General features: G+C 44.9%; 1 protein-coding gene across 2 annotated transcripts in view; it reads right to left on the reverse strand.

Moving 5' to 3' along the window:
- Abca1 (ATP binding cassette subfamily A member 1) overlaps nt 1-22219 on the reverse strand; it is a 123756-nt gene that overhangs the window by 91158 nt on the left and 10379 nt on the right. For both annotated transcript variants that reach the window (XM_087548928.1, NM_178095.3), the window contains 4 exon segments: nt 16364-16529; nt 5671-5764; nt 1962-2103; nt 807-925 (listed from right to left, as the gene is read on the reverse strand). In XM_087548928.1, coding sequence (XP_087405054.1) covers nt 807-925; nt 1962-2103; nt 5671-5764; nt 16364-16429 — 421 coding nt within the window. In that variant the 5' untranslated portion in view covers nt 16430-16529.

Raw genomic sequence — 22219 nt, forward strand, 5'->3', positions numbered from 1 at the left:
CCATCTCCTCATAAAATGTCAAAAGTGTGTAAAAAGACTTTCCTGGAGCAGCAGCCACTGTTGACCCAGAGTGAGAGGAGTACTTCATCATTGGCATAGTTTAAAACAACAGCGCTTTCTGATGGCTTGCTGAAGGCTTCTCAGTCATCGCTGTGCAAACCGTTATTGCCAGTGAATATCCAACACTGCCCCTCCCCCTGCTAGCAGGCCACTGCCCAGGGGACTGCCACAATCTCTACAGCCAAAGTCTTGGTCAGCAAATTGTATGTTCCCCAGACACTTCCTCAGTGGCATGCCAGGAACTAACTGCCCAGCTACTTAGCAAATCTGAGGTAAAGCTTGTAATTTTTCAAGATCAGAATTCAAATGCCTGTGAGGCTTATCCAAATGGCTAGTTCCGGAGGAAGAAGAATGAGTTTCCCTTTAGAAAACAGGTGCCTAACTTTTACTTACCCATAACAAGTTAGAACTCTAACCGCTCTCATATGCACAGAAATATCTCATCTATAAATCCGTCTATGCATGGAAATCCTATGGGCAGTTCAAAAAGGCCCTTGGCAGCAAATTGTGCTCCAACTGGCCCTAATGGCCATCCTGTGACGTTCTGGATGGGGCCTGCATCCCCAGTCACTGTCTGGGACAACCAGCTTCTCTAGGTTGGTTTCCAATTCTTCCTTCAAGGAAAACCAGACATCCAGCCACAAGAAAAAGAAAGACACTTGGGGACAAACTGGAGAGCAAGCCCTAGGCCACATGGGCAGGGAAATGTCCATTTCTGGATGCCTGAGTGGAAGGGTTTTGCTTACTTGAGTTGGGATGCTTGATCTGCTGTAATGTTCTCAGGACCTTGTGCATGTCCCTAATGCTGGTGTCCTTTTGGCTGTACAAAAGAATCCGTTGAGCATCTGAGAATAGGCGGGACACACTGTAAAGGGAACAAGAAGAAATAGAATAGGCCTGGGTTAGGCCAGCTATCTCTTCCCAGCCTGGCCTCCCTACTCCCTAGCCATCACCCCATCTGCTGGCATGAGCTCACACGTGGATGCAAATGAGCATGCGCGTGTGTGCACATCATGTGTACACACACACACACACACACACACACACACACACACACACACAAAAGGCTAATGTCCATAATAAGCCCATGCCTCTATCCCAAGACATGCCTAATGATTCATAAAACATTTTCATTTATTAAAAGTGTGAATTAGAAACATATATAACAAGAATGCACATACAGTAATGAGTTTGCTCACTACATGCATCTGTATACTAACAGTCTGATATGTTTTAATATTTTTGTTATGCGTGAAAGTGCCAATGCAAAGTCCAAAACCTATGCACGAACATTAGAACGTGGCCCTGACTGTCTCAGCCGTGGCACCATCTCCAGGCGGCAGCACATCCTACAGTCCCCAGTCCACTCTAACTCTGTGACTCTGCACATCGGGGGCATCTTCAGCATCTCATCTGGAAGATGCACACTATACTCATCATCCCAGCGTTAGAGCCAGGAGCCAGGAACACAGACACTAAGAAAGCACTCGGGCAGCTCCCACTCAGGGACGGAAAGACCTGTCAACAGCAATAACACTGCAGTCATTCCAGCGGTCAGAGCAATGACCTGAGAGCAGAGAACAGCACACTCCTGCCCTGGGCTCTGAGGTGCTGGAGAACCCAGACCCTTCCTGTGCCATGACCTTGGCTCCTAGAAGAAGAGCCATAGGAGAGGAATAGTAGAGAGTCTGAATGAGTAGATCAGATGGAGCTTGCCGAGTCTCACGGAGGCACTGACTTTGAGTAGACAGCATTCAATCACACAATCACAGTGACTCTTAAATCCTGGTGGCAATTCCCCCTCCATTCATTCTGCAGGCTTCTCATGCAAACCTCTCCAAGAAGGGAAGGATAAGTATTAACTGGCAAGTTTTGGAAAGAAAATCTGATCTGGTACTTACATGGACTTGTTAAAGTTTCCAACAACACCGGGAGCCTCGCCTGGAGTTGGATAACGGAAGCAAGGGTTATTGGCATTACAGATAATCCCCTGGACCCAGGGAAGGGTTCCTGCAGAAGGCATGGCTTTATTTGGAAAGTGACCTGTTGAAATCGAGAAGAAAACACAGAGAAAACATCAGACCTTTGAAGTAATTTTAACACGATCCTCTCACATCTGTGTGTCTCATTCGCCATGCCCTAGATTTATTAATGTTATTTATAGGAGTGCTTTGACTGATACAGGTATGTGCACATGTGTATGCCTGATAACCATGGAGGCCAAAAGAGGTCCGTAAGCCCCCTGGAACTGAAGTTACAGACAGTTGTGAGCCACTGTGTGGATGCTGGGAACTGAACTCAGGTCCTCTGGAAGAGCACGCAGCCAGTGCTCTTAACTCCTGAGACACTGCTCCAGCCCCTCACCATGTCCTAGAAGACCTGCTTCCTCTGAGACAGGAATCTGGCATCAAGTAAGGATGACAATGGTTCTATCTGGCGTCACCTGTAGGTTGGGATTCATGATCCCAACCTCGGGAATGTAATAAATGGGATATATCAGACCATGGACACCAAGTACTTGGCAAGCAGCATGTGCTTGGTCCCCACTTGCTCAATCCCTACCATCAGCCTCACCTCTAAGCGACAAAGAAGGACCTGGGCAGTGACCTAATCAGTTCCCTTACACTGCAGCTGGTGAAGAACTCAGAGATGCTCATGGCTGGGAATAGAAAGTTCATCTTCAGGATCCCAGCCCATGCCTCTCCCTTCCAGCTGTGGCCATCACCATCACCTCACTCTCCTCAGACTACTCTTGTTCCTGCCTTCATCTGGCAAAAGTCTGTCAACCTCACTTCCTCCAACAGCCCAAAGGTTCACCAACAGCACCTCAAAAGCATGCTCCCTTGAGACCAAAGTCAGCTGTCGAACTATCTCAGTTTTCCTGTTCCTCTCTCACTCATCGATAAAATGAGGCCACCTCCACCAGGTCACTCCTCACCCTTTCCCTTACACATTTAGTAGTTTCTTACAAACAATGATTGGCATGTCTGGGTGAGGTCTGAGTCTTCAAAAGCACAGGTCGGTCTGTAGCGAGGATCTACAAATATTGCTTATGGGAATCAAGGAAAACGTTGCACTCCCGCCAGGGGTTGTTATTCCAGGGGCCTGCTCATGCTGAGGCACAAAGGTCTTGGCTCCGGCTCTCATCGTATGCTCAGTGTGATCTGAAGATCTGGCAAGCATTCAGAACCATGGCTCTAGGTAACGACTAGCTTGTATCGTCACAGATCTTGGAGCCAAACCAATAGAGATTTACACCTCTGTCCCTGCCATGTGCGAGGCCCAGACAAGCCAATCTCCAAGCCAATCTGCAACGCCTCGTGTTCTCACCTGTAAAACGCTGATCACAGTGCAAGTGGTGTTACAAGAGCTCTTATCAGTCAGGCGGCTTGTGATTCTATTTGTATTTTTATGAGACAAAGTTTCACTCTGCAGCCCAGGCTGGCTTAGAAGGTGGAACACTTTTACAGAGGGCCCAGCACAAGGTAAAGGCTCATGAATCATCAAATTAGAACTTCTGAGGCATCTTGTAGTGCCATTGTGTAGCTCGCCATCGTGTAGTGTGCTCCCCTAGCTGTTGTGCATAGGGAACAGAAAGCTCTTTCCATCTCACAACCGTTACTCTTCGCCCTTTTGTTTTCCAGTCAATATGCTAATAGAGACTCCCCAAAAGTCAACCAAAGGCTGAGCTGCACCTCACTGTATACATCGGTACTGGAAACCTTTCAATCTTTGAAAACTTCTATCCCTATTCCAACCAGAGGCAACAAGGAAGGGTGTGACAAGATCTGGCCCCCATGGGCAGTCTCTGTAGGGACTCTGGCCTATTGAATGTTTACTCAGCTAATCTCTCTATCTCCCTGTTAACAGTTCAAGGAAAACCAAACACAGCCCCTTGCCTAATGAGCTGCCTCTCCTCACTCAGTGGAGATTTATATAACCCAACCAAGTACTCCAAGGACCATGGGACTCTCCTTGTTCAAACTGCAGATGCTCGCCCTAAGGATAGGCGAGTGTAGGTCAAAGGCAGAGATAGAAGAGATTTATATAACCCAACCTTTCCTTCCACTGGGCAAGCAAAAACCCTTCCTTGTATGCTTCACCCCATCCTATGAGCAAATAGAAACAGAATGACAGACAGACACTGGTGTCCAGGACGCCAGTCAAATAATGTAATGGACATCAAAAAGCCAGAGGGCTCATGAAGACCTTGAGGACTCTGACCTGGACTACAAAGATATACAGAGAAGAATTTCACACTAGCCCTCTGTTCCCAGAGTAGAGGCATATATATGTCAGCAAGCTTCCCCTTAGCTTTCTGCTCCGCTGTTTTAACTGAAGAAATCAGAAAGTTATGTCCGAGGAAATGTATCCGAGGTATCTGGGTGTAACCTGAACATATAGGATGTCTATCAGCAAACTTGTATGTAAGTGCATGCTATTACATGCTATGTAAGAGATGGGAAGGTGACCAAGGAACGAAATCAAAACGGTAACTGTGGCCTCAGTGCTGTCTTGGAAGAAGACAATCTTCTAAGCCTGCGGGGCTCTTGGAGCTGGTGAGTGCTAAGACAAGGGTGTGGGACAGAGAGCTTTTGTTCCCAGCTAAAACTCCTACACAAATGCTAATTCTTTGGACCTTTTAAACTGTTGTTCCATCTGTCCACCGAGCACAGCCAGGCTGTAAAATGGTCATTCTGGCAAAAACAGTGCAAATTAGGTTTTGCTATTCTCTTTTACAGAGAAGCTAAAAATCACTCGTTCATGGTGACACAGGGGGTGTCCAGGCTGCCTTCAAAACTCTGTGAGTGAGAGCCAGGCGGCCTGAACTGTATTCCACGTCTACTAGATATGTACATCTGGGCAAGTCATTATAGGTGGGTGAGCCCCAGTTTAACTACCAAGAAATTAAAGCAAATGATAATAAAGTCTACTATAACAAGACTGTTGAGAACGAAATGAAATGTTATGTTAGACAAACTGAGATGTTCTACACAAAGGCCGCGAATCCTCTCAGAGCTGGGAAGGTGGCTCAGTGGTTAAGCCCACAAAGTGCTCTTGCAGAGGACCTGAGTGGGGTTCCCAGAATTCACATCAGATGGCTTACAACTGCCTGCAACTCCATCTCCAGGACGTCTGACACCTCTGACCTTCTCGGGCACCTACTCCTGTGTACATACCCACACACACAGACATATATGCATACTCTTTTTAGAAAGTACGTGTTCAAACATATATTCCATGATTTTCAACCACTGGTTAAAAGACAAGGCAAACAAAAGGACCACAAGAGGGAACTTGATACTGGCATTTGAAACATTACCGCAGGGTGATTTTTAACCATCACTTTCTGACCCTGAGGCTATCTTGTTATCGTGATTTTAAAATATGTAAGATTATTATCATTACTGTCTTCATCATTTAACTCCAGGGTTCATGCCCTAACCAAAAACAAAACAAAACAAATAAATAAAAGCCAGATTTTCTGTTCCAAGCTATTTGTGGTGTTTTCCCGTAGACAGCATCTTTGAAAAGGTTCAATTGAGATTACATTCACTCTGGATCTTGCTGGTCATCACTGAGTCTCAGGCATGGTCCATGGATACTCACACTCATGTTGTTCATAGGGTGGGTAGCTCAGGCGGACAGAAATCAGGATCAGGAAGATAAAGAGAGGCCAGGCCACTTCCAGTAACAGCTGACACTAGAAAATAAGACACAATAGCATGAATTTAAAAGATAACATGGTAGCCAACTGCTACTGGACTCTGAGAAACCCACCGAGAAATTCAGCAATTGACTGACTCCAGTCATGTCGGACTTCCTTCACTCTCCAAGATTTAAGTACACTGAATTGTGTGTGAGCTCCTGGAACACCCCTTTCCGCACCTTTGTCTTCTTCAAGGCCGTAGCAATGGTTGCTGCCTACTTCTCCAGGCTCCCTTCTACCCAGGCTTCAAGAACCAACCACGATACTTTCCCCCTGAGCCAGGAAGCCCTTCTCCTATGCCCACACCCCCACAAACCTCAATAGTTCCTTTGCCCCCATCACTGGCTTCCACACAGCACTCTTAACATCTATCTCAATGGGCACACAATTCATCATAGAAAACAGTCTTATAAACTACGGTTTGTCATGATCTCGATATTCCTGTCTATGAAGAGATCAGAAGTAAACGTCTCTGGATAACTGGTACTTTGGAGTATTAAGGGCATTTGGAATTTTTGCTTTGTTTTGTTTTGTTTGTTTGTTTTTGTTTGTTTGTAACCTTGTTTGGTTTTCCTAGTTTAAATAAGTAACTTTGAATTTTCTAAGAATTTCGCTATGGCGTCACATCAAGCTCATTTTTGAATCTTTGGGAAGGAACTGCAACAAGATAGTAGCTGTGAACATTCCAGAACAAAACCATGACATTTCTATGCTTCCTTTGTCTTCTTTTAACTTTTCCATAATGAACCCCAGCTACCACAAACTATAAAGAACAGTTTACACAAAGAGCACATTAAGATATAAAATGGCCAGGATCATAGAAGAAAAGATTAACCTTACTAAAGATGTCTGTTAATAACCCCCAAGGAAGCAGCAAAACCTCTCCGTTTGCAAACCTTTTCTCTTTTCCTTCCTAGAAAATGTATTTCCCACACCTCTGGGAGAGGGTAATGGACACGGATTGCAAATCATGACACCACACTACTTTTACTGTCCATTACACCTCTGTAAACTGGTTAGGGGTGGGGAATGGGGATGACTTTCCACCAGAGAACACAGCCTGGAATCCCTAAACACTGAAAATAACTTCCCTACCGGTAAGGCCAGAGCCCTTCCTCTGAGATCCAGGTACACTCTGCCTTTATCAGCGAGTGGCCTAAGAGCTGTGTTTACACACGAGCTTCTCCCCTCTGTTACTATGTTCTAAGTAAGTCTGCAACATGGCAAGGGCTAAACACAACATGGTAAGCATGTATTGGGTAAGAGAGTGAACTGAAGTTTTCAAAATCAGAAAGATGGAAACAAAAATCAGCTGATCCCTCTGGGAAAGAAGTTTGGCAATATGCAGTCCAAGCCACATTTATCCCTTTGCCCAAGCATAATCTTCCTGGGAATTCATCCGAAAGAGCAAAGTTAAAACAAAACAAAAACAAAATAAAACAAACAAAAATACCCAAACCCAAAAAGCTGTATACATAATTTGAAATGCTATAACTGTAAAGTGTTGTAAACAAACAACTTAATCATATAGCAGAGGAGAAACAGTTACATTAGCATATATCTAATGATAGATCCAATGGGCAATAATATATTACTTGGTCACTATAGCAACATTTATGAAACATAGCTCTCACTAACCAAGAACACGGACACAGAGCCCAATACGTTCTAAGCCTGCATCTTTAGGAATAAAGCTTCTTCTAATGACATGGCTATGGATGAATTAAAGAATAATGAACCCTGAAAAGTATAAAATTAAGCTGAGAATATACAAGTCATTTGTCTTGAGGCTCTGATGCCACTATTTCAACTAACAGGATCAACAGAAGCTGCCATTTATGGAGAGCCCAATATGTACCAGGCTCATTCTACATGGTTAGCTTCCTTAATCCTCAGAACCTCATTGTGGGTGTGGAACTACCATTCTTCCCATTTTACACTGAAAAGTCTACTGCTTGAGGAAGGGCAAGCCACAACAGTAGTTAAGCAGAGCCAAGACCAGCGGCCAGTTGTACTTGATCCCAGAGGTCACATGAAATTCTATTTGACAATGGCAGGCATCTCCCGTAGAAAACAATAAAATCTCCCTACACGGCATAGACTAAAAAACGTCTACATGTTCCACAGACACAAGATTAGTTAACTCTCTAGGCGGGTAACAGTTATAGCTAATACTGAAGTGATTTTTTGTGACTCTTGTCCCCAACAGTTAGTTCATAAAGGTTGCAATGACACTATTTCATAAGTGAAGAATGGAGGTTCAGAAAAACTAAGAACCATTAGAACCCAAATCTTCATGCCTAAATCTGTACAGGACTCACCAGGCTGCCTCTCACAGTGCTACGCTAGAGACACACGTTCTAATTCATCACATATAGGGGCCAGTAAAGCAAGCCTTGTGTTCAGGACACCTCTGGAGCCCCACACTTAAGACCGGCAAAGCATCACGTGGTCAGAGTATGTTCATCCACTGAAAGAATGAATGCTTCCTACCACAGTTCTGGCAGCAAAGCACCAGAAGAAAATCTAATACATCATTTTCAGGAGGTGAAGGCAGAATTTGTGACCAGGTCAGGGAAAGAGATATGAAGGAAACTGACAGTGCTAATCGTGATAGCCAATTTGCACAACACCCACAACATAACACACACACACACACACACACACACACACACACACACACACACACACACATATCTTTTATAGTCAGACATCCAAATTAGGACTATTACTGTAATACTCACTTTACATACAAGAGAACTGGGGCTGATTAATAAATTACCCAAGGAAAGCCAATCTCACTTAAGGGCCTCTTCTCTTCGCCATTAAGCACACCAATTTCCTTTAGCTCCTGCTGCTTTCCCTTACCATGTAGAACATGTAGACTCCTTACCTTTCAAAGCTTCTACTAAGCTGAGCACTAATTGGATGGATGGATGGATGGATGGATGGATGGATGGATGGATGGATGGATGGATGGATGGATGGAGACTCTGCATACAACATTCACACCACCAAAATCAAGGAGCTCACAAGAGATACAATTTAATTATGCTTCTTTACCCTATGCCTCCAGAACTATTTTTGTGTCTGTCTAACCATCAAACACACCTAAGCTCAGAACTTTATGTATTTCCACATCCCCTCCCTCTAGAAACTAAACTTGACTTCTCCAGGGATGCTATTCTAGATCTACTAATCAAAGTCAGGCTTCTCCTCGTCTCTAACTTACCATTTGTCCTAAGCACAGGGAGTGAATAAAACAGCTTAGGGACAAAGATGGCACTTGTGCCTTTAGAAGATCCTACTGAAAACTCTTGAAAGTCCTTCATGGCTACACCAACTCCGTATCTTCCCACCATGTAGTGGCAATGGTAGGAACTGTTGTATTCAAGAAGTGATTGTCATCAAAGTCACAGCTGTCTGAGGGAATCCCAGAGCACACACGTATCCCCTTCTAACTCTCCATCTCTAACCCGAGGATGAGGAACGGGCACACCTGCATGAGGACTTCTCAGTAAGACACCTATGGCTTTGAAGGACAGCTAGTTGTTAGCAGTTCTACTACAAACTATGTTGTGTTTAGCAGCAGCGCCCTTGCCCTCTACCTCTCAATCCCAGTAGCACAGGCACACTTGAAATTGTGCCAGTGAAATGTCCCAGGATGGAGGAAGAGTCATGCCCTCAGTTGAGAGCTGCTGCTGTGAAGTTCTGAGAAACAAACATTGCTTCCAGTAAATGATGCCGCTTATAACCACGCTCAGCAGCTCTGACGTCATCGTAAGAATCCATAAGCACCAAGCCATTTTTGCGTTTTCATTTAGGGCAGTGCCAAATCGCACACACTACAGACGTTCACTGTCCGCGTGGATATTCACACTTAACTTTTGTTCCGGGTTGCAGAAGCCAACACACTGCATCCCAGTCATTGCACGAGTGCGCTTAGCTATCGAGCCTAAGGATATAGCAGTGATGGTCTTACCTTCAAGATTTATCCTTATTAATTCAAGGCTTTAGGGTGGTTCGAGGGTTATGTCTAAAGAACACAGAAAGATCAGTGGAATAAAATTTGGCCCTGGGAAATGATCTTCTGAATAACAGTAGTCAAAAAACAAAACGAACAAAAACTATTATATGTTTGAAAAATGAAGTGATTGTTTCTTAACACTGAGCTACAGGTGCTGGGGTTGGATGGAGCAGAGACAAAGAATCAGAGAAAACGGACACCAAGAACAAGGAGAGGGAAATATGCTTTCTGTCTGCAGCATGGTCACTAATCCAAGAAACATGGCAGAATTAACCATGATGAATTGGAAATGTGGTAAATTAATCAGAACCAACAGGAAGCCTTCTAATAACAGTGTCGTATACACCTTTAATGATTATCTAAGTTGATACAATGTGGGGCAAATAAAAAACATTAATGACAGTGGGAAAACTCATAAACAAGCGGAAACCTTATATAATGGTTGAGTATTTTCAAAAGCTAAAGGGGAAGTTGGACAACTGGTTGCCCAAACATCAGGCTGCTCACCAAAGGAAGACTTGTGCGCTCTGGAAATACCAGGTAACTAACTCTATGGTTACCACCCACTGTCAACTTGACTGGATTAAGAAATGTGGAGGAGCTGGGCGGTAGTAGCACACACCTTTAATCCCAGCACTTGGGAGGCAGAGGCAGGTGAATCTTTATGAGTTCGAAACTCTATCTTGAAACCCGTACCAAAAAAGGAGGAAATTAAAGAGACACAGCTTTGCGTGTACCTTGACAGGGTATTTTTAAGAGTCTTAATTGAGTAAGGAAGAGATCCACTCTAAATATGGGCATCATCACCCAATGGACTGAATATAAAGAGGGAAAGACATTTATCCCTTGCAGTTCCCTGATGCAGATGTATGCAACCAGCCACCTTCAAACTGCAAGCCAAAATAAATCAGTCCTTCTGTAAGCCGCTTCCTGTCAGGCGTTTGAAGAACCCCTCAGCAATGAGAAAGGTTACACAGCAACCAACACTCGTCAAATCTCCAAATGAACAACTTCAGAAATGTCCCTATGTGGACAAGGTTTTATAAATGTACCGAAAATAAGTAGGGAAGGAATTACTGTTTTACAAAGTTTACAGGCATGGTGTGAATATGAAATTACAGATTTAACTTGATCTGTCCCTGATGTCAAAGACTTCATCATATGTGCAAAACCTGAAATGAAATCTTCAAACCTAATCAGTTCAAAGCCAGAGGGAAGGACAATTTATAAGCCATACCTATCCCCTGGAACGCTAAAGCCTGATGCAAAACCACTCAGAACCCTCGTAATGACTGTTAAAACTGGCCCGTCTTTTGGAAGGACATCTGATCACACACTTCAAGGGCCACTTCATCTTGTCCAGTATTCCTACTCCTGAGATCCTGGACTAATGAACCAACATAACAGTAAGAAAGTGCTGTAAGCATACGACCCTCAGAAGATTTCACTTGAAACAGCAAACACCAGGTACAAGCTAAATGCTGCCGATAGGGTTTGAGCTTACAGACATGCACTGTTGGCTTCACATATAGCTCTCTGGGATGCCAATGACATCATTCTACATTAGACTGACAGCCAGAAGATCCCACACCTCTCTTACTAACTTACCAATGGTGTGCCCTTCATCGGTGAAACAGACTTCACGGAATTATTGTGAAAATGAAAGCATAGTAGACATAAAGGTGCTTTTGAAGCACTCAAGGGCAGCCTCACATCAGATCTCATCACTATAAAGATTATTTACAAAGATGAGGACGTGCGAGCCAAGCCCTGCCAAGGAGCACAGTCCATCAGTCGGTGTGTGTGCGTACAGAATGGCAAACGCTTCCTGCCATTCCCACCACTCCAGTTACCTCGCTATCAAGACCCAGAGGATGAGTCCTATTACTCATGCTGGGCCCACCCAAAGGGCTCCTTTCAGATATAAAATCAAACTCAACTGTCTGTCCTTAACTGGAGGATCTATCTTCCAATTCATCTCCAGGCGCTCTTCATTTAGTGAGCCAGTGCCCCTGGCTTCTTTCTGTTTTCTCAGCCTAAAATATGGTGTCTCCCAAAGTCTGAGCCCCTGATCTGTGCATGCTAACAACACTGCTACCATTCTGGGGCTCCAAGCTTGAGTGCCATGAAGTACCCTACTCAAGCCTGACTTCCACAGTTCACTGCTTTACTCCTAACACTTCCAGATGTTGTAATGATATTTTTACTTGTGTGCTGCTAACATTTCACATCCTCGTCCCTCGATAAACTCTTATGCTCCATTAAGGACAGGAACAAAGCCTGTCTGGTTTATCACTGTACACGAGGCACAATCTCCCACAAGTAATGGATGCTCAGCAAACATTTATCTAAGAGAAACAACAAACGGGCTTGTCCTCGCATTCTTCATCTCTAGAAGAGGAAACCAAAGCTCTGGAGAACACCGAGGCACAGGGCTGGCCACGCTGGGACGAGAACCATGACCAAGGTTACTGAGCTGGAACTAAGGACAGGAAGAAATGTTCCGGGAAACAGGAAAGGGAAGTGGAGTTCCCACACACTGTGACAGTCTCTAACTACTCAGGAAGCAAGAGTCCTAATCGTTCTCACATTCATTCCAGACTGTCCTACCAGCAGTCTTCCAACTTACTTAAGAGTTAGAATTTGCTCTTTCTTTTGAAGGCAAAGACAAAGAGTCCATCTGGCCACCTCACATTGTCCCTTCTGTTTTGTGGAGACCTTGGCCTCTGGATCAAGCCCAAAGCCAGAGGAAGATCCTGATATCCTGAAGTCCACCCCCTTCCTGTCCCAAACACTGTTTGCATAGAATAACTGTTGCCCACACACTAGCTGACTGGTACTTTGGACCCAAACTGAGCTTTGGACCCTTTTGCAACTCAACTCAATGTATTCTTTGCCCAAGAGAAACACTGGAAAACTAACTCTGATTGATGGACCCCATGAGTCTGCACAGTGAATGGAGACAGAGAGTTCTTAAGAGTCATCTGCAACAAGACCAATGCTGCCTTTAGCTGGGGTTCCTCAGCTCCGAGCTTTTGCACACTCTTTCTAGTTCTCCTAGATGCTCCCAGACCTTCAAATAACAGACCAGCAACACACTCACCAGTCATCAGGCAGATTCTTATCACACACATCATAAGTACCAGGTTCTGTTCTGGGCTCTAGGCCATGGGTACAGATGTTTGTAGGACCAGGGCATCCTACAATGAACGTCCAAGCACTGTGGCTATCAAGGGGCTTTAAACTTTTGCCCTTTCATAATGGGCTTTTATTCTGTGAGTTAAGAAAGTGCCACCGAAGGCTCACGCAAGTTCCCATCCCTACAAAACTGTAACTGGATGGATTAGACAGTAGTGACACAGCAGTTGCTAAGGATAAAGTAAAGCCAACCTTTAAAGGCCCGGCCTATAAGGATGCCAGGAGATGGATTCTGACGTTACTTCAGGACTGAGCCTGTATCCAATAGGTTCTGACATTACCTCAGGAGTAAGTGAGCCTGTGTCCGTTAGAGCCCCATCTCCAATAACTGTCCAAGAGCCAGGCTAGATCTTGGCAGTACCTGTTCTGCTCATGAAGTGTCTGTGACTGGAAATCAACTGTGTTTCTTTCTGATTTCTCAAAATGGATTTACTTTAGCAATCGGGAAGGGAGATGACTCAGACAAGCTGGTAAGCAATGATGTATCCTACAAAGGCCACCTGTGTCCAAGGACTGTGTCCCTACATCCCACTCCAACAAGGACTCGCCAGTAAACTACGTTGGACTAAATCTGTCTATCTTTCTAATCCTAGTAACTTTAAACTTGTGAGCATAATGCAAATGCAGCACTGAGCAAGAAGCAGCAGGATCAAGTCCGATGAAGACTGGCTCAGGAGCTAACCCTGCCCTCGTCTTGTGCTCCTGGACAGTGCACTCCTGACTCCTTGCCTGGACACAGAAACCCATAGCCTACACTTCCTCCTCCCTCAAGCTTGGTGCTGTGATGTGGCTGCAAAAGACTGGGAAAGGGAACAAACATTGAGAACTGGAATGAGGAGGGCTCAGCCTCTGGCCCCAGATCAGCTTCTTCCTGACTGATCTAGAAGATCACCTCTACACTTTGTGCCTCAGCTTCCCCACCTGTAAAATCTGATATTCAGAGCAAGCTCCCTCAAGACCCAGTTTTCACTGCTAAAGTGATGTTTCTCACTTTCTGTGACTCATGAATGCGCCCATCAAAGCAGAGACAATTTACCACCAGGTAGGAAAGTGACAGACATACAGAGGACAGGCAGGGAATACTGACCAAAGTATAAAGGCAAATGTAACCGACTTAGGACCATCAGGACCCAGGAGTGATTGTGAGGTGCCGGACGTAGGTAAGAGAAAAGTCAGAACTGTCAAGGTTTGCTGATAGAGAAGTTTTCAAAAATTATGCCACCAAAAGTGATGTAAGGCTGGGCATGGTGATATACACCTATTCCCAGCACTAGGGAGGGAAGCCAGAAGGATTAGGAGTTCAAAGGCAGACTTGGCTATATGGCGAGTTCCAGATCAGCCTGGATACCTGAACCCTGGTCTCAAAAAGATCAATAAATAAATGGCAGTCTAACATAGTAGTCACCGTTTAACATAGTCTAACATACTACTTCTGGCGTCAGACTATTGGCAGTCAAATGCTAGCAGTGCAGACATCTGGAAAACTCCTTAGTCTCTCTATACATCAAATCTGTTATCTGTACCACAAGGAGAAACTACTTCATGGGGTTTAAGAATGACTAATACAAACTAATTTCCCACTTTGTCGGCTGTTTGGTTCAGTGGTAGAGCTCTGGTCTCGCATGTGCAAGGCCCTGTAGTCAACCTACAGCAATTATAAAACAAATATATAAACAACACATGAGGGGCCTCGCTCATAGAAGCACATCCTAATTATTGTCTTTTATTATAGCATAGCAATGTACATTATATTTTGTCATTATTACTAATGACAATGGACACAGAGATCCTAGTCATCACTCTCTCACTAGTGACCCTGAATTCAAGAATTCAGGTTCCTCATTTGTAACATTAAAAGCTAAGCAAAAACTCTTGTAAAGCTGGAATCTCTAGCCCCCCCCTCCGTGTGTGTGTGTGTGTGTGTGTGTGTGTGTGTGTGTGTGTTCGCACGAACATTCAAAGGATTACACCTCAGTTTTCCATGAAGATCTTAAACTTCCTGTGTTTCCATTTCAATGATCATCTGAACACCTATCTGAATTTACTGACTCCAGCATAAATTGTGCCACAAGCTGTCGAAACTCAGGTTTATATTAGTACATGCAACTGTATGACCAAGACAGCCTACGGATGGGATTAATGGATGCTGCCCAAGTAGAAACACGGATGAAGAACTAAATCATTAGCACTGAGTAACGGCCAGCACTGTATCATCTCAGTCACCATGACCTTCCAGTAGACTGGCCAAATTCAAAATGGCCAGCATCGTGTCACCATCTCTACCACCATATTTCACGTGGCAACTTATACTTTGGATTCCGGCTAAATGAAGTCAGTGTTCTTACTACACTTAAGGTGATAATTTGAGTTGCCATGTCCTTCTTCAGGTTTTATTTGCTTTGATTTGTAAATCTGCATGGGGACCTATTGTTTTTATCATTAGGGTTTAAATCTATTTTTACTAATATACTTAAGTCATGTTATAATAAAAACATCAGTGAACAAAAGAGCACCTCAGTATGTTTGTTCCCTTATAGGAGATCTTCGAGTACTATTCTACTTCAAGAAACACTAAGCTAAACTCTCGTCAGGGTTCAATAGATTATCTTGGTTACAGACAGGTTGAACTTCATTAAGACAGCCAGGTGGAGATGAAGGTTTGTGATCCAAAAAAAAAAAGTGCAGGACAGGAAACAAGTTTAGAAGTGAGCTACAGAGACGTGTAGCTAAGCGGAGAGGGCAGGATGAGAAGACTCAAACTGGTCAGAGAAAAAGGCACCACATGGAAGGCTGACCTAAGTCTCAGGGAGCTCGCCTTGCCCTAGAGTCTTCACAGTCTTCCACAGAAAAATGACATTCACCTATGAAGTAACAGTGGGCCTGGAGTACTCAAAGAAAGACTGGCTTACATAGAAAGCGGGTAGCTTAGATACCTCCACAGAAATGACAAGTCTCAGTTACTATAATCTTCCAGGCTGCTGAGGAAGGCTTAATGCTGAGATCGCCAGGCCCATCTCTAAGACATGCTTTGGTATTTCACTTTACAGAAACACTGAGGCTTACAGAGAGCGGCAGAGTTACCAGAAATTCAGTGAAAGGAAATAGTGGGGTGGTGGGGGCTGTTTTCTGCCAGGCTGCAGAGGTCAGCACCTGTGTCAGAAACTAGCACAAACTCATGTTATTATTTCTGCCTGATGGATCACCTTCCCTTCATGTTGAGCCATGGGTCACATCAGAGCCACACAGTCCCGTGTCTACTCATTCAATAACCACCACGTGAAAGCCAAGAGCACACCCTCCCCTCCCTTTCCAACCCCCCAGTCCTTCCCCATGGAGAGAGCAAGAAAGAACCCTACAGAGAAACTTACTGTTTGTCTTCTTCGAAATGTCAGATTCTTCCACAGCAGCAACCTTAACTGAGACCAACAAGCCATGTTACCTCTGCCAGCACCCACAGTGATCTGTGTGTGTGGCTTGAGAGCCCTGGAGGAAGCAGCCAGAGCACGGAGCTGTGACACTGTGGCTGGTCATTAACTGAAAGATAAAACAAGAGAGAGAGAGAGCGCGCTGTCAATCACTGCTTCGAAGCCCTATGCCGAAGAGAGCTGTGGCTCCAACCCTCTCACCAGACACCTCTAACACCCTGCTGGTTCGTCAAAGGGTCATGAGTCCTGGATTGCCAACCTCCAGACAGAGCTTCCGGGAGGCTTGCTGGCTATAGGCTGCCAGCTCGGTGCAATCAATGGTCCTCATCATGTGAGCCACACTGAGGTGATCATTTAAGAATGAAAAATACATCTGTGACAACAGGTATGAGAGAGTAAATTTCCCTGGCCAAAACAGAGGTCAGGCATGACATCCTAGTGTTCCAGAGGTCTGCCTGCCTTCCCTATGAATATATGTATCCTACCAGGAACCGTCAGCAGCATTTATAAATCCTCCTTTATCCCTGGAGTGAGTGATATCCCCTAACATTCGCTACAGACAATGTTTTCATCTGGCCACAAAGCTGGACACTTCTAAGTGATAAACGGCATCATTAGCCAGGCGGTTCCCCCAGTAGGAAGCTGAGATTGTCTGAGATGACGATGAGTAAACACCAAAGCAGTGTCACAGACACCTGGCTCCCATGTGATATGGATGGAGCTGGTGTTGCGTCTCTGCGGAAAGAAAACAGTATCCCACAGAGAAGAGCGCCTGCCAAGGCCTGATCCCAGCAGGGCATCTGTGAACATGGCAGGTTCCTACAGTAGGGACATATGGAGCACACTTCTGGACTTGCTCTCCGTACCCCAGAACACATGGCCACTTCACTCCTACTTAGATGTTGCGAAGGTCTCCTTGGGGGACCGTTGACCGTCCTAGAGAGTTTCACGAAGAGGTCATACAAAAGACTGTGTCCTCCTTACCCAGTGTCCTTGTTACCCACTACTCAGCTGTATTTATTCAACGCTGGAAAACTTCCAGTGGCTTTGGAATAGGAGGAAAATGAAAAATGCCGAGAGGAAGAGGAACGCACGGGTTATCAAAGCCGGGACCTGACAATGGTCGCTAGTCACAAACTCTCAGCAGAAAACACTGCTATGAAATGACTCCTAGTGACTGTGGCTTCTAGTAGCCTTCTAGCATAGACAGGTGGGATACTGGGCAGAAATGCTAAGAGACAAAATCAAAAACTGCACTCAAAATCCATGATCTTGATCAATGCCCAGGCGGTTTCTGATAGGATTTTAGGTCCCTGTGATACCCTTTTGCTCCCTAATACAAGAGGACTAAGATTAAACATTTCCAGGAAAGAAGGGAGAAAATGAAATCAACATGTCCAGAAAAAACGGATGCCCTACAATGGCTAATTCTAGGTCATTTATTAGTAATGTAATAAATCAGAACTTCTATGATAGTTAAACCCTAAAGCCTTTATTGTTGCTCAGCAAACCCAGAAAGGACACAGACTACCCACAGGTCCTTACTCCAAAAGTAAGATGACGTAGGCCAATAGTGAGTGGAAGGCCAGTACCATTTGGCTTGCAGTTCCCTGTTAGGTGAAGCCAACTGGACTCAGAGAACTGACAGGGAGGACATGACCAAATTGTTTGTAAGTGGCACTTAAAGAATTATTAACTGGATTTTTCTCCAGTTAAAGACACTCTCCAGGAATCACTTAGCTGACTTACAGGGTACAGAAATTTTCTCAGAGCCCATTGTAAAACGGAAAAAAAAAACCATCTGGAATACAATAAATGTAGTGTAACAAGAGGGAAACTAAGGTGCAGAATGAACCCTGGTGGGCACTAGCCCACCAGATCCCCAACTGTGATCCTAGGACGAGATCCATGGCCTCTGAGTAGCAAGTTCCTCATTCCGACAGGGGACAGAGCCATCTACCTTGTATGGTATTCTACTCTATTAAAGGAGGGGATGGAAATAAATTCAGAACGCAGCGCAAAGGCGTAAGGCAGATGACAAAGAAACCCAGGTTCCTATCTCCCACCCGCACTCTCAGCTGCACGGCTGCCCGTATCCTCCAGCAGAGAAACAACTGCTTATCTAAGAGGACATTCTGTTATTTCTAGTTTCTGGAAAGTGAGAGGTGGGATGAGTAGAGTAGGAAGGACAAGCTCTCGATAGTTTAGGGTTGCTCTCTAGGGCCAAATCCATATCTGGAATTGTTTCCTGACTCCTGAGCAGAGATATTCAGGGAAATAAAGACAGAGTCACACAGGGCACTCATGAGATGAGAGAAGAGAATATGGCCCTGCAAAGCACCCTTTGGGAAAACTGAGTTTTCTTGGAGGAGATTTTCCTAGAAGTTGATGAGTTTCTGAGTCTCTGGAACCAATTTTAGACTCCAGGTTCCCCAGGGACACAGCGCGGATGTCATGAGACCAGAGGAGAAGTTCTTCTCTGGCCGTGAAAACAAAAACTGGTGACATTGCAGCCCGTTCTTCCTGGACACCTGCATAATCCCCACCCACACCTCCACCTCCATCTTCAAATGCGGAGATCCATGCGGAGGGTGACTTTACCCCAAGAGAGCGGAAATGCCTGAGTCCTTCTACCCAGGTAACAAAAGCCAATGGGACATTTCCACATCAGTTTTCCAAGGAAGTGAACAGGCAAACCTCAAACAGCACAGTGGGGAAGGCAATCCTGTGCACTGGATTTCTCAATGCTTTGAAGTATAACACACTTGCTCCTGCCCCTACATGAATTTCCGGGCACCGGCTGGAAGCGATCCCACTTCAGAATCATATCATCCCATCCCCCACCCCACCCCCATCAAGAGCCTGCTCTTATCTTGATCCTGCATGACTGGAGTAGCAACTCCAAATTGGCCTCCTTGGCTCCAAGCTCGCCCCATTCTCCTCCCTTTGACACAAGAGCACTAGATTCCCACCACCCTGGATGGAGTCTTCACCCAGGTTTACTCAACTTCCCTGGTGGGCCTCCAGCAACTCTCACCTCCTCTCACCCACTTGGCCAAGCCCTGGAGGGCTCACACACTGGAGACATGCTACACCTACTCTCTCCTATGCCTAGGACCACACTGTTCTCTTCCTTTCCACAGAACAACACTTTCTACAGAACTGTGAGCTTGCCTAATTCCACCACAACTCTGGGTCTCCGCAGACCCTCGACTAGCTCAGCAATCCTTCCTGGTCACCTCTCTCTATCAACATCTGAAGGAGCAGTACTTTCCCTGCAGTGTCTGTCCCCTTCTGAGTTGGGACAGCAGTATTCCTGACCCTCCGTCCCAGTTATTTCCAGCGAACAAATAAATCAGTCCCGGCTTGTTGAAAGCATGTAGGGGCTTTGGCCTCAATTAAGCTTTTAAAACATGGCCATGAAAAGCAAGGTCTCCGAATTCAAGGATGATAGCATTCTTGGGCCTGTGGTAACTGATCTCTCAAGCTTGATTAACTGATTCAAACAATTTGTCCCTAGGGAGAGAGCCCTGTTCAGCTGCTTCTACAGCAAGCTCAGAAGAGTCACAAAGGACTGCAAAGCTTCCCTGGTGACTCCCTCAGGCACCCTGGGAAGCTTAAGTGATTTGAAGTCTACTTTGCATGAACACCAGGTTTAGCCCAGGACCACACAGACCTCCCAAAACCACTGCAGTCATGGAACTGGCTCTCTGCAAAGTTCCAGGATCAAGTCCTTAGAGCCATCTCTCTGATTCTCGGCATTAGTCTCACTTCTCAACCTGCTAATTTCCACATCCCGACCTTGACTTGTGCAAGACAGATCTGGAAGAAATGACTGCTCTAATCTTCTACCAATTTGCTTAGCAATTTTTACTTCAAACGCCACTGGCATTTGGAAGTTTTTAGAGTCTATAGAAGATGAGAGTCTCCTAAGACAACAATCCTGGATATGCAAAGATGCTCACACCGGTACTTATAGGGAAATGCAAATTAAAACACAATGAGGTATCAGTATACACAGTAAACCTAAACTTAAAAAGGATGAGCAAGTGTGTAGAGCAATCAATCAAACTCAGTACACTGACTTCAGGAGCCTAAGTGACAAGAGCCACTTCGGAAAAATGTGATAGCTTCTTATAAAGTTATACATTCAGTCGTGAAACGACCTGATCGCCCCACCTCATTTTACCCTAAAGAAGTGAGAGCAAAAGCCCACACAAAGACATATGCAAATATTTATAGAGACCTCACAGAGAAAAGCGGGTTGAAAACAACTGAATGTCCATCAACAAGTGAGGAAACAAAAATGGAGTATCACCGAGCAAAAAAAAAAAAAAAATGAACCCAGCATTGACACATGCGACACACACAATCTCAAGAGCTGCACGCTTAGAGAAATAAAGCGCACACAGGAGACAGCTACATAATGTCTGAGTTGTACTGAGCACTGTGAAAAGAAATGAAACAAGAAAGACTGGAACCAGGCCACAAGCTGTCAAAGGTTATAGGTGAAGACAAGAAAAGACCACAAAGGAGCACGTACGAGAATATTGGAACGTGGTTGGAGTTACACCATTTACACCATTCGTGCATCTGTGAAAAGCCCAACTGCATACTTTAGAAGGGTAAATTTTACAGAATGCGAATCATATATCAATAAACCTGACACTGAACAGTCCCTTTCTATTATAATACCTGACAAACACCAAGAGTCCCACTATGCTTTAGACCTAAGGATTGCATACGATAAGGACTGATTACGGTAGGGCTCCCCGAGAGGGGGTATAGTAGGTAAATAGGAAATCATTACTTAGTAATTCAGCCAAACAACCTCTTCCTCAACTCTGCCAGGCTCCCATTAACCACAACAAATATCTAGTGGGCACCATCACAAGTCATGTGCTGCCAAGGACCGGTAAGATTCAGTGAGAGTAAGAAAGGCATAAATCCTATTCTCAGGGACCCTCAGTTCAGCAGAGAAAAGTCAGCAACATGAGAGGACATCTCTAGAAGGAAGAAGTGAGAAGCTGAGCCAACCTTTGGCTGCCCACCAGCCAGCATTATAATTTTTTTTTCACTCATCCCTAAAGCAAACTGGAGGGCTAGGCAGACTGTGACACTAGCAAAAGAAAACACATACACACACACACACACACACACACACACACTTTCAAACACACACACATGCATATTTATACACAGAAAGAGAGGGAGAGAAGGAGAAGCAGGAGAAAGAGGAGAGGAAGGAAGAAGAGAGAGAGAGAGGGAGGGAGAGAGGAAGAGAGAGAGAGAGAGAGAGAGAGAGAGAGGTGTTCATAGGAAACTTGGTGGACAGGGAAAATGATGGACCTAGTCACTTAGCATTCTGTTTACCACTCTCTTCCTGACAAGATCATTTTGACATTTAGAACTTGACAAATGTATCTCAAAGAGATATGAGACAAGAGACCTACTGAAAACAGAAGTTAGAAACATAGTAAAGGTCAAGTCGAAGAATTTATCCCCCTCAGTTAGCATAGTAGGAAAAAAACAAACAAACAAGAACATCTTTCCCAGACTACCTCTACTCTGTTGACAGAAATGTAGGGCCGGGCCTGGCAGTGCTGGCACCACTTTTATTCCCAGCACTCAGAAGGCAGAGGCAGGCAGATCTCTGAGTTCGAGGGCAGTCTGGTCTACAGTGCAAGTTCCAGGACAGCCAAGGATACACAGAGAGACCATGTTTGTGCATGGCCACACTGTCAACTAGAAACCGTTGTGGTATGGGAACAAAAGGTTGGGCCTGTCATGTTTCTTCCT

Source organism: Rattus norvegicus, chromosome 5 (genome assembly GCF_021556685.1).
Source record: "Rattus norvegicus strain SHRSP/BbbUtx chromosome 5, alternate assembly SHRSP_T2T, whole genome shotgun sequence".
In the NCBI taxonomy this organism is placed as follows: domain Eukaryota; kingdom Metazoa; phylum Chordata; class Mammalia; order Rodentia; family Muridae; genus Rattus; species Rattus norvegicus.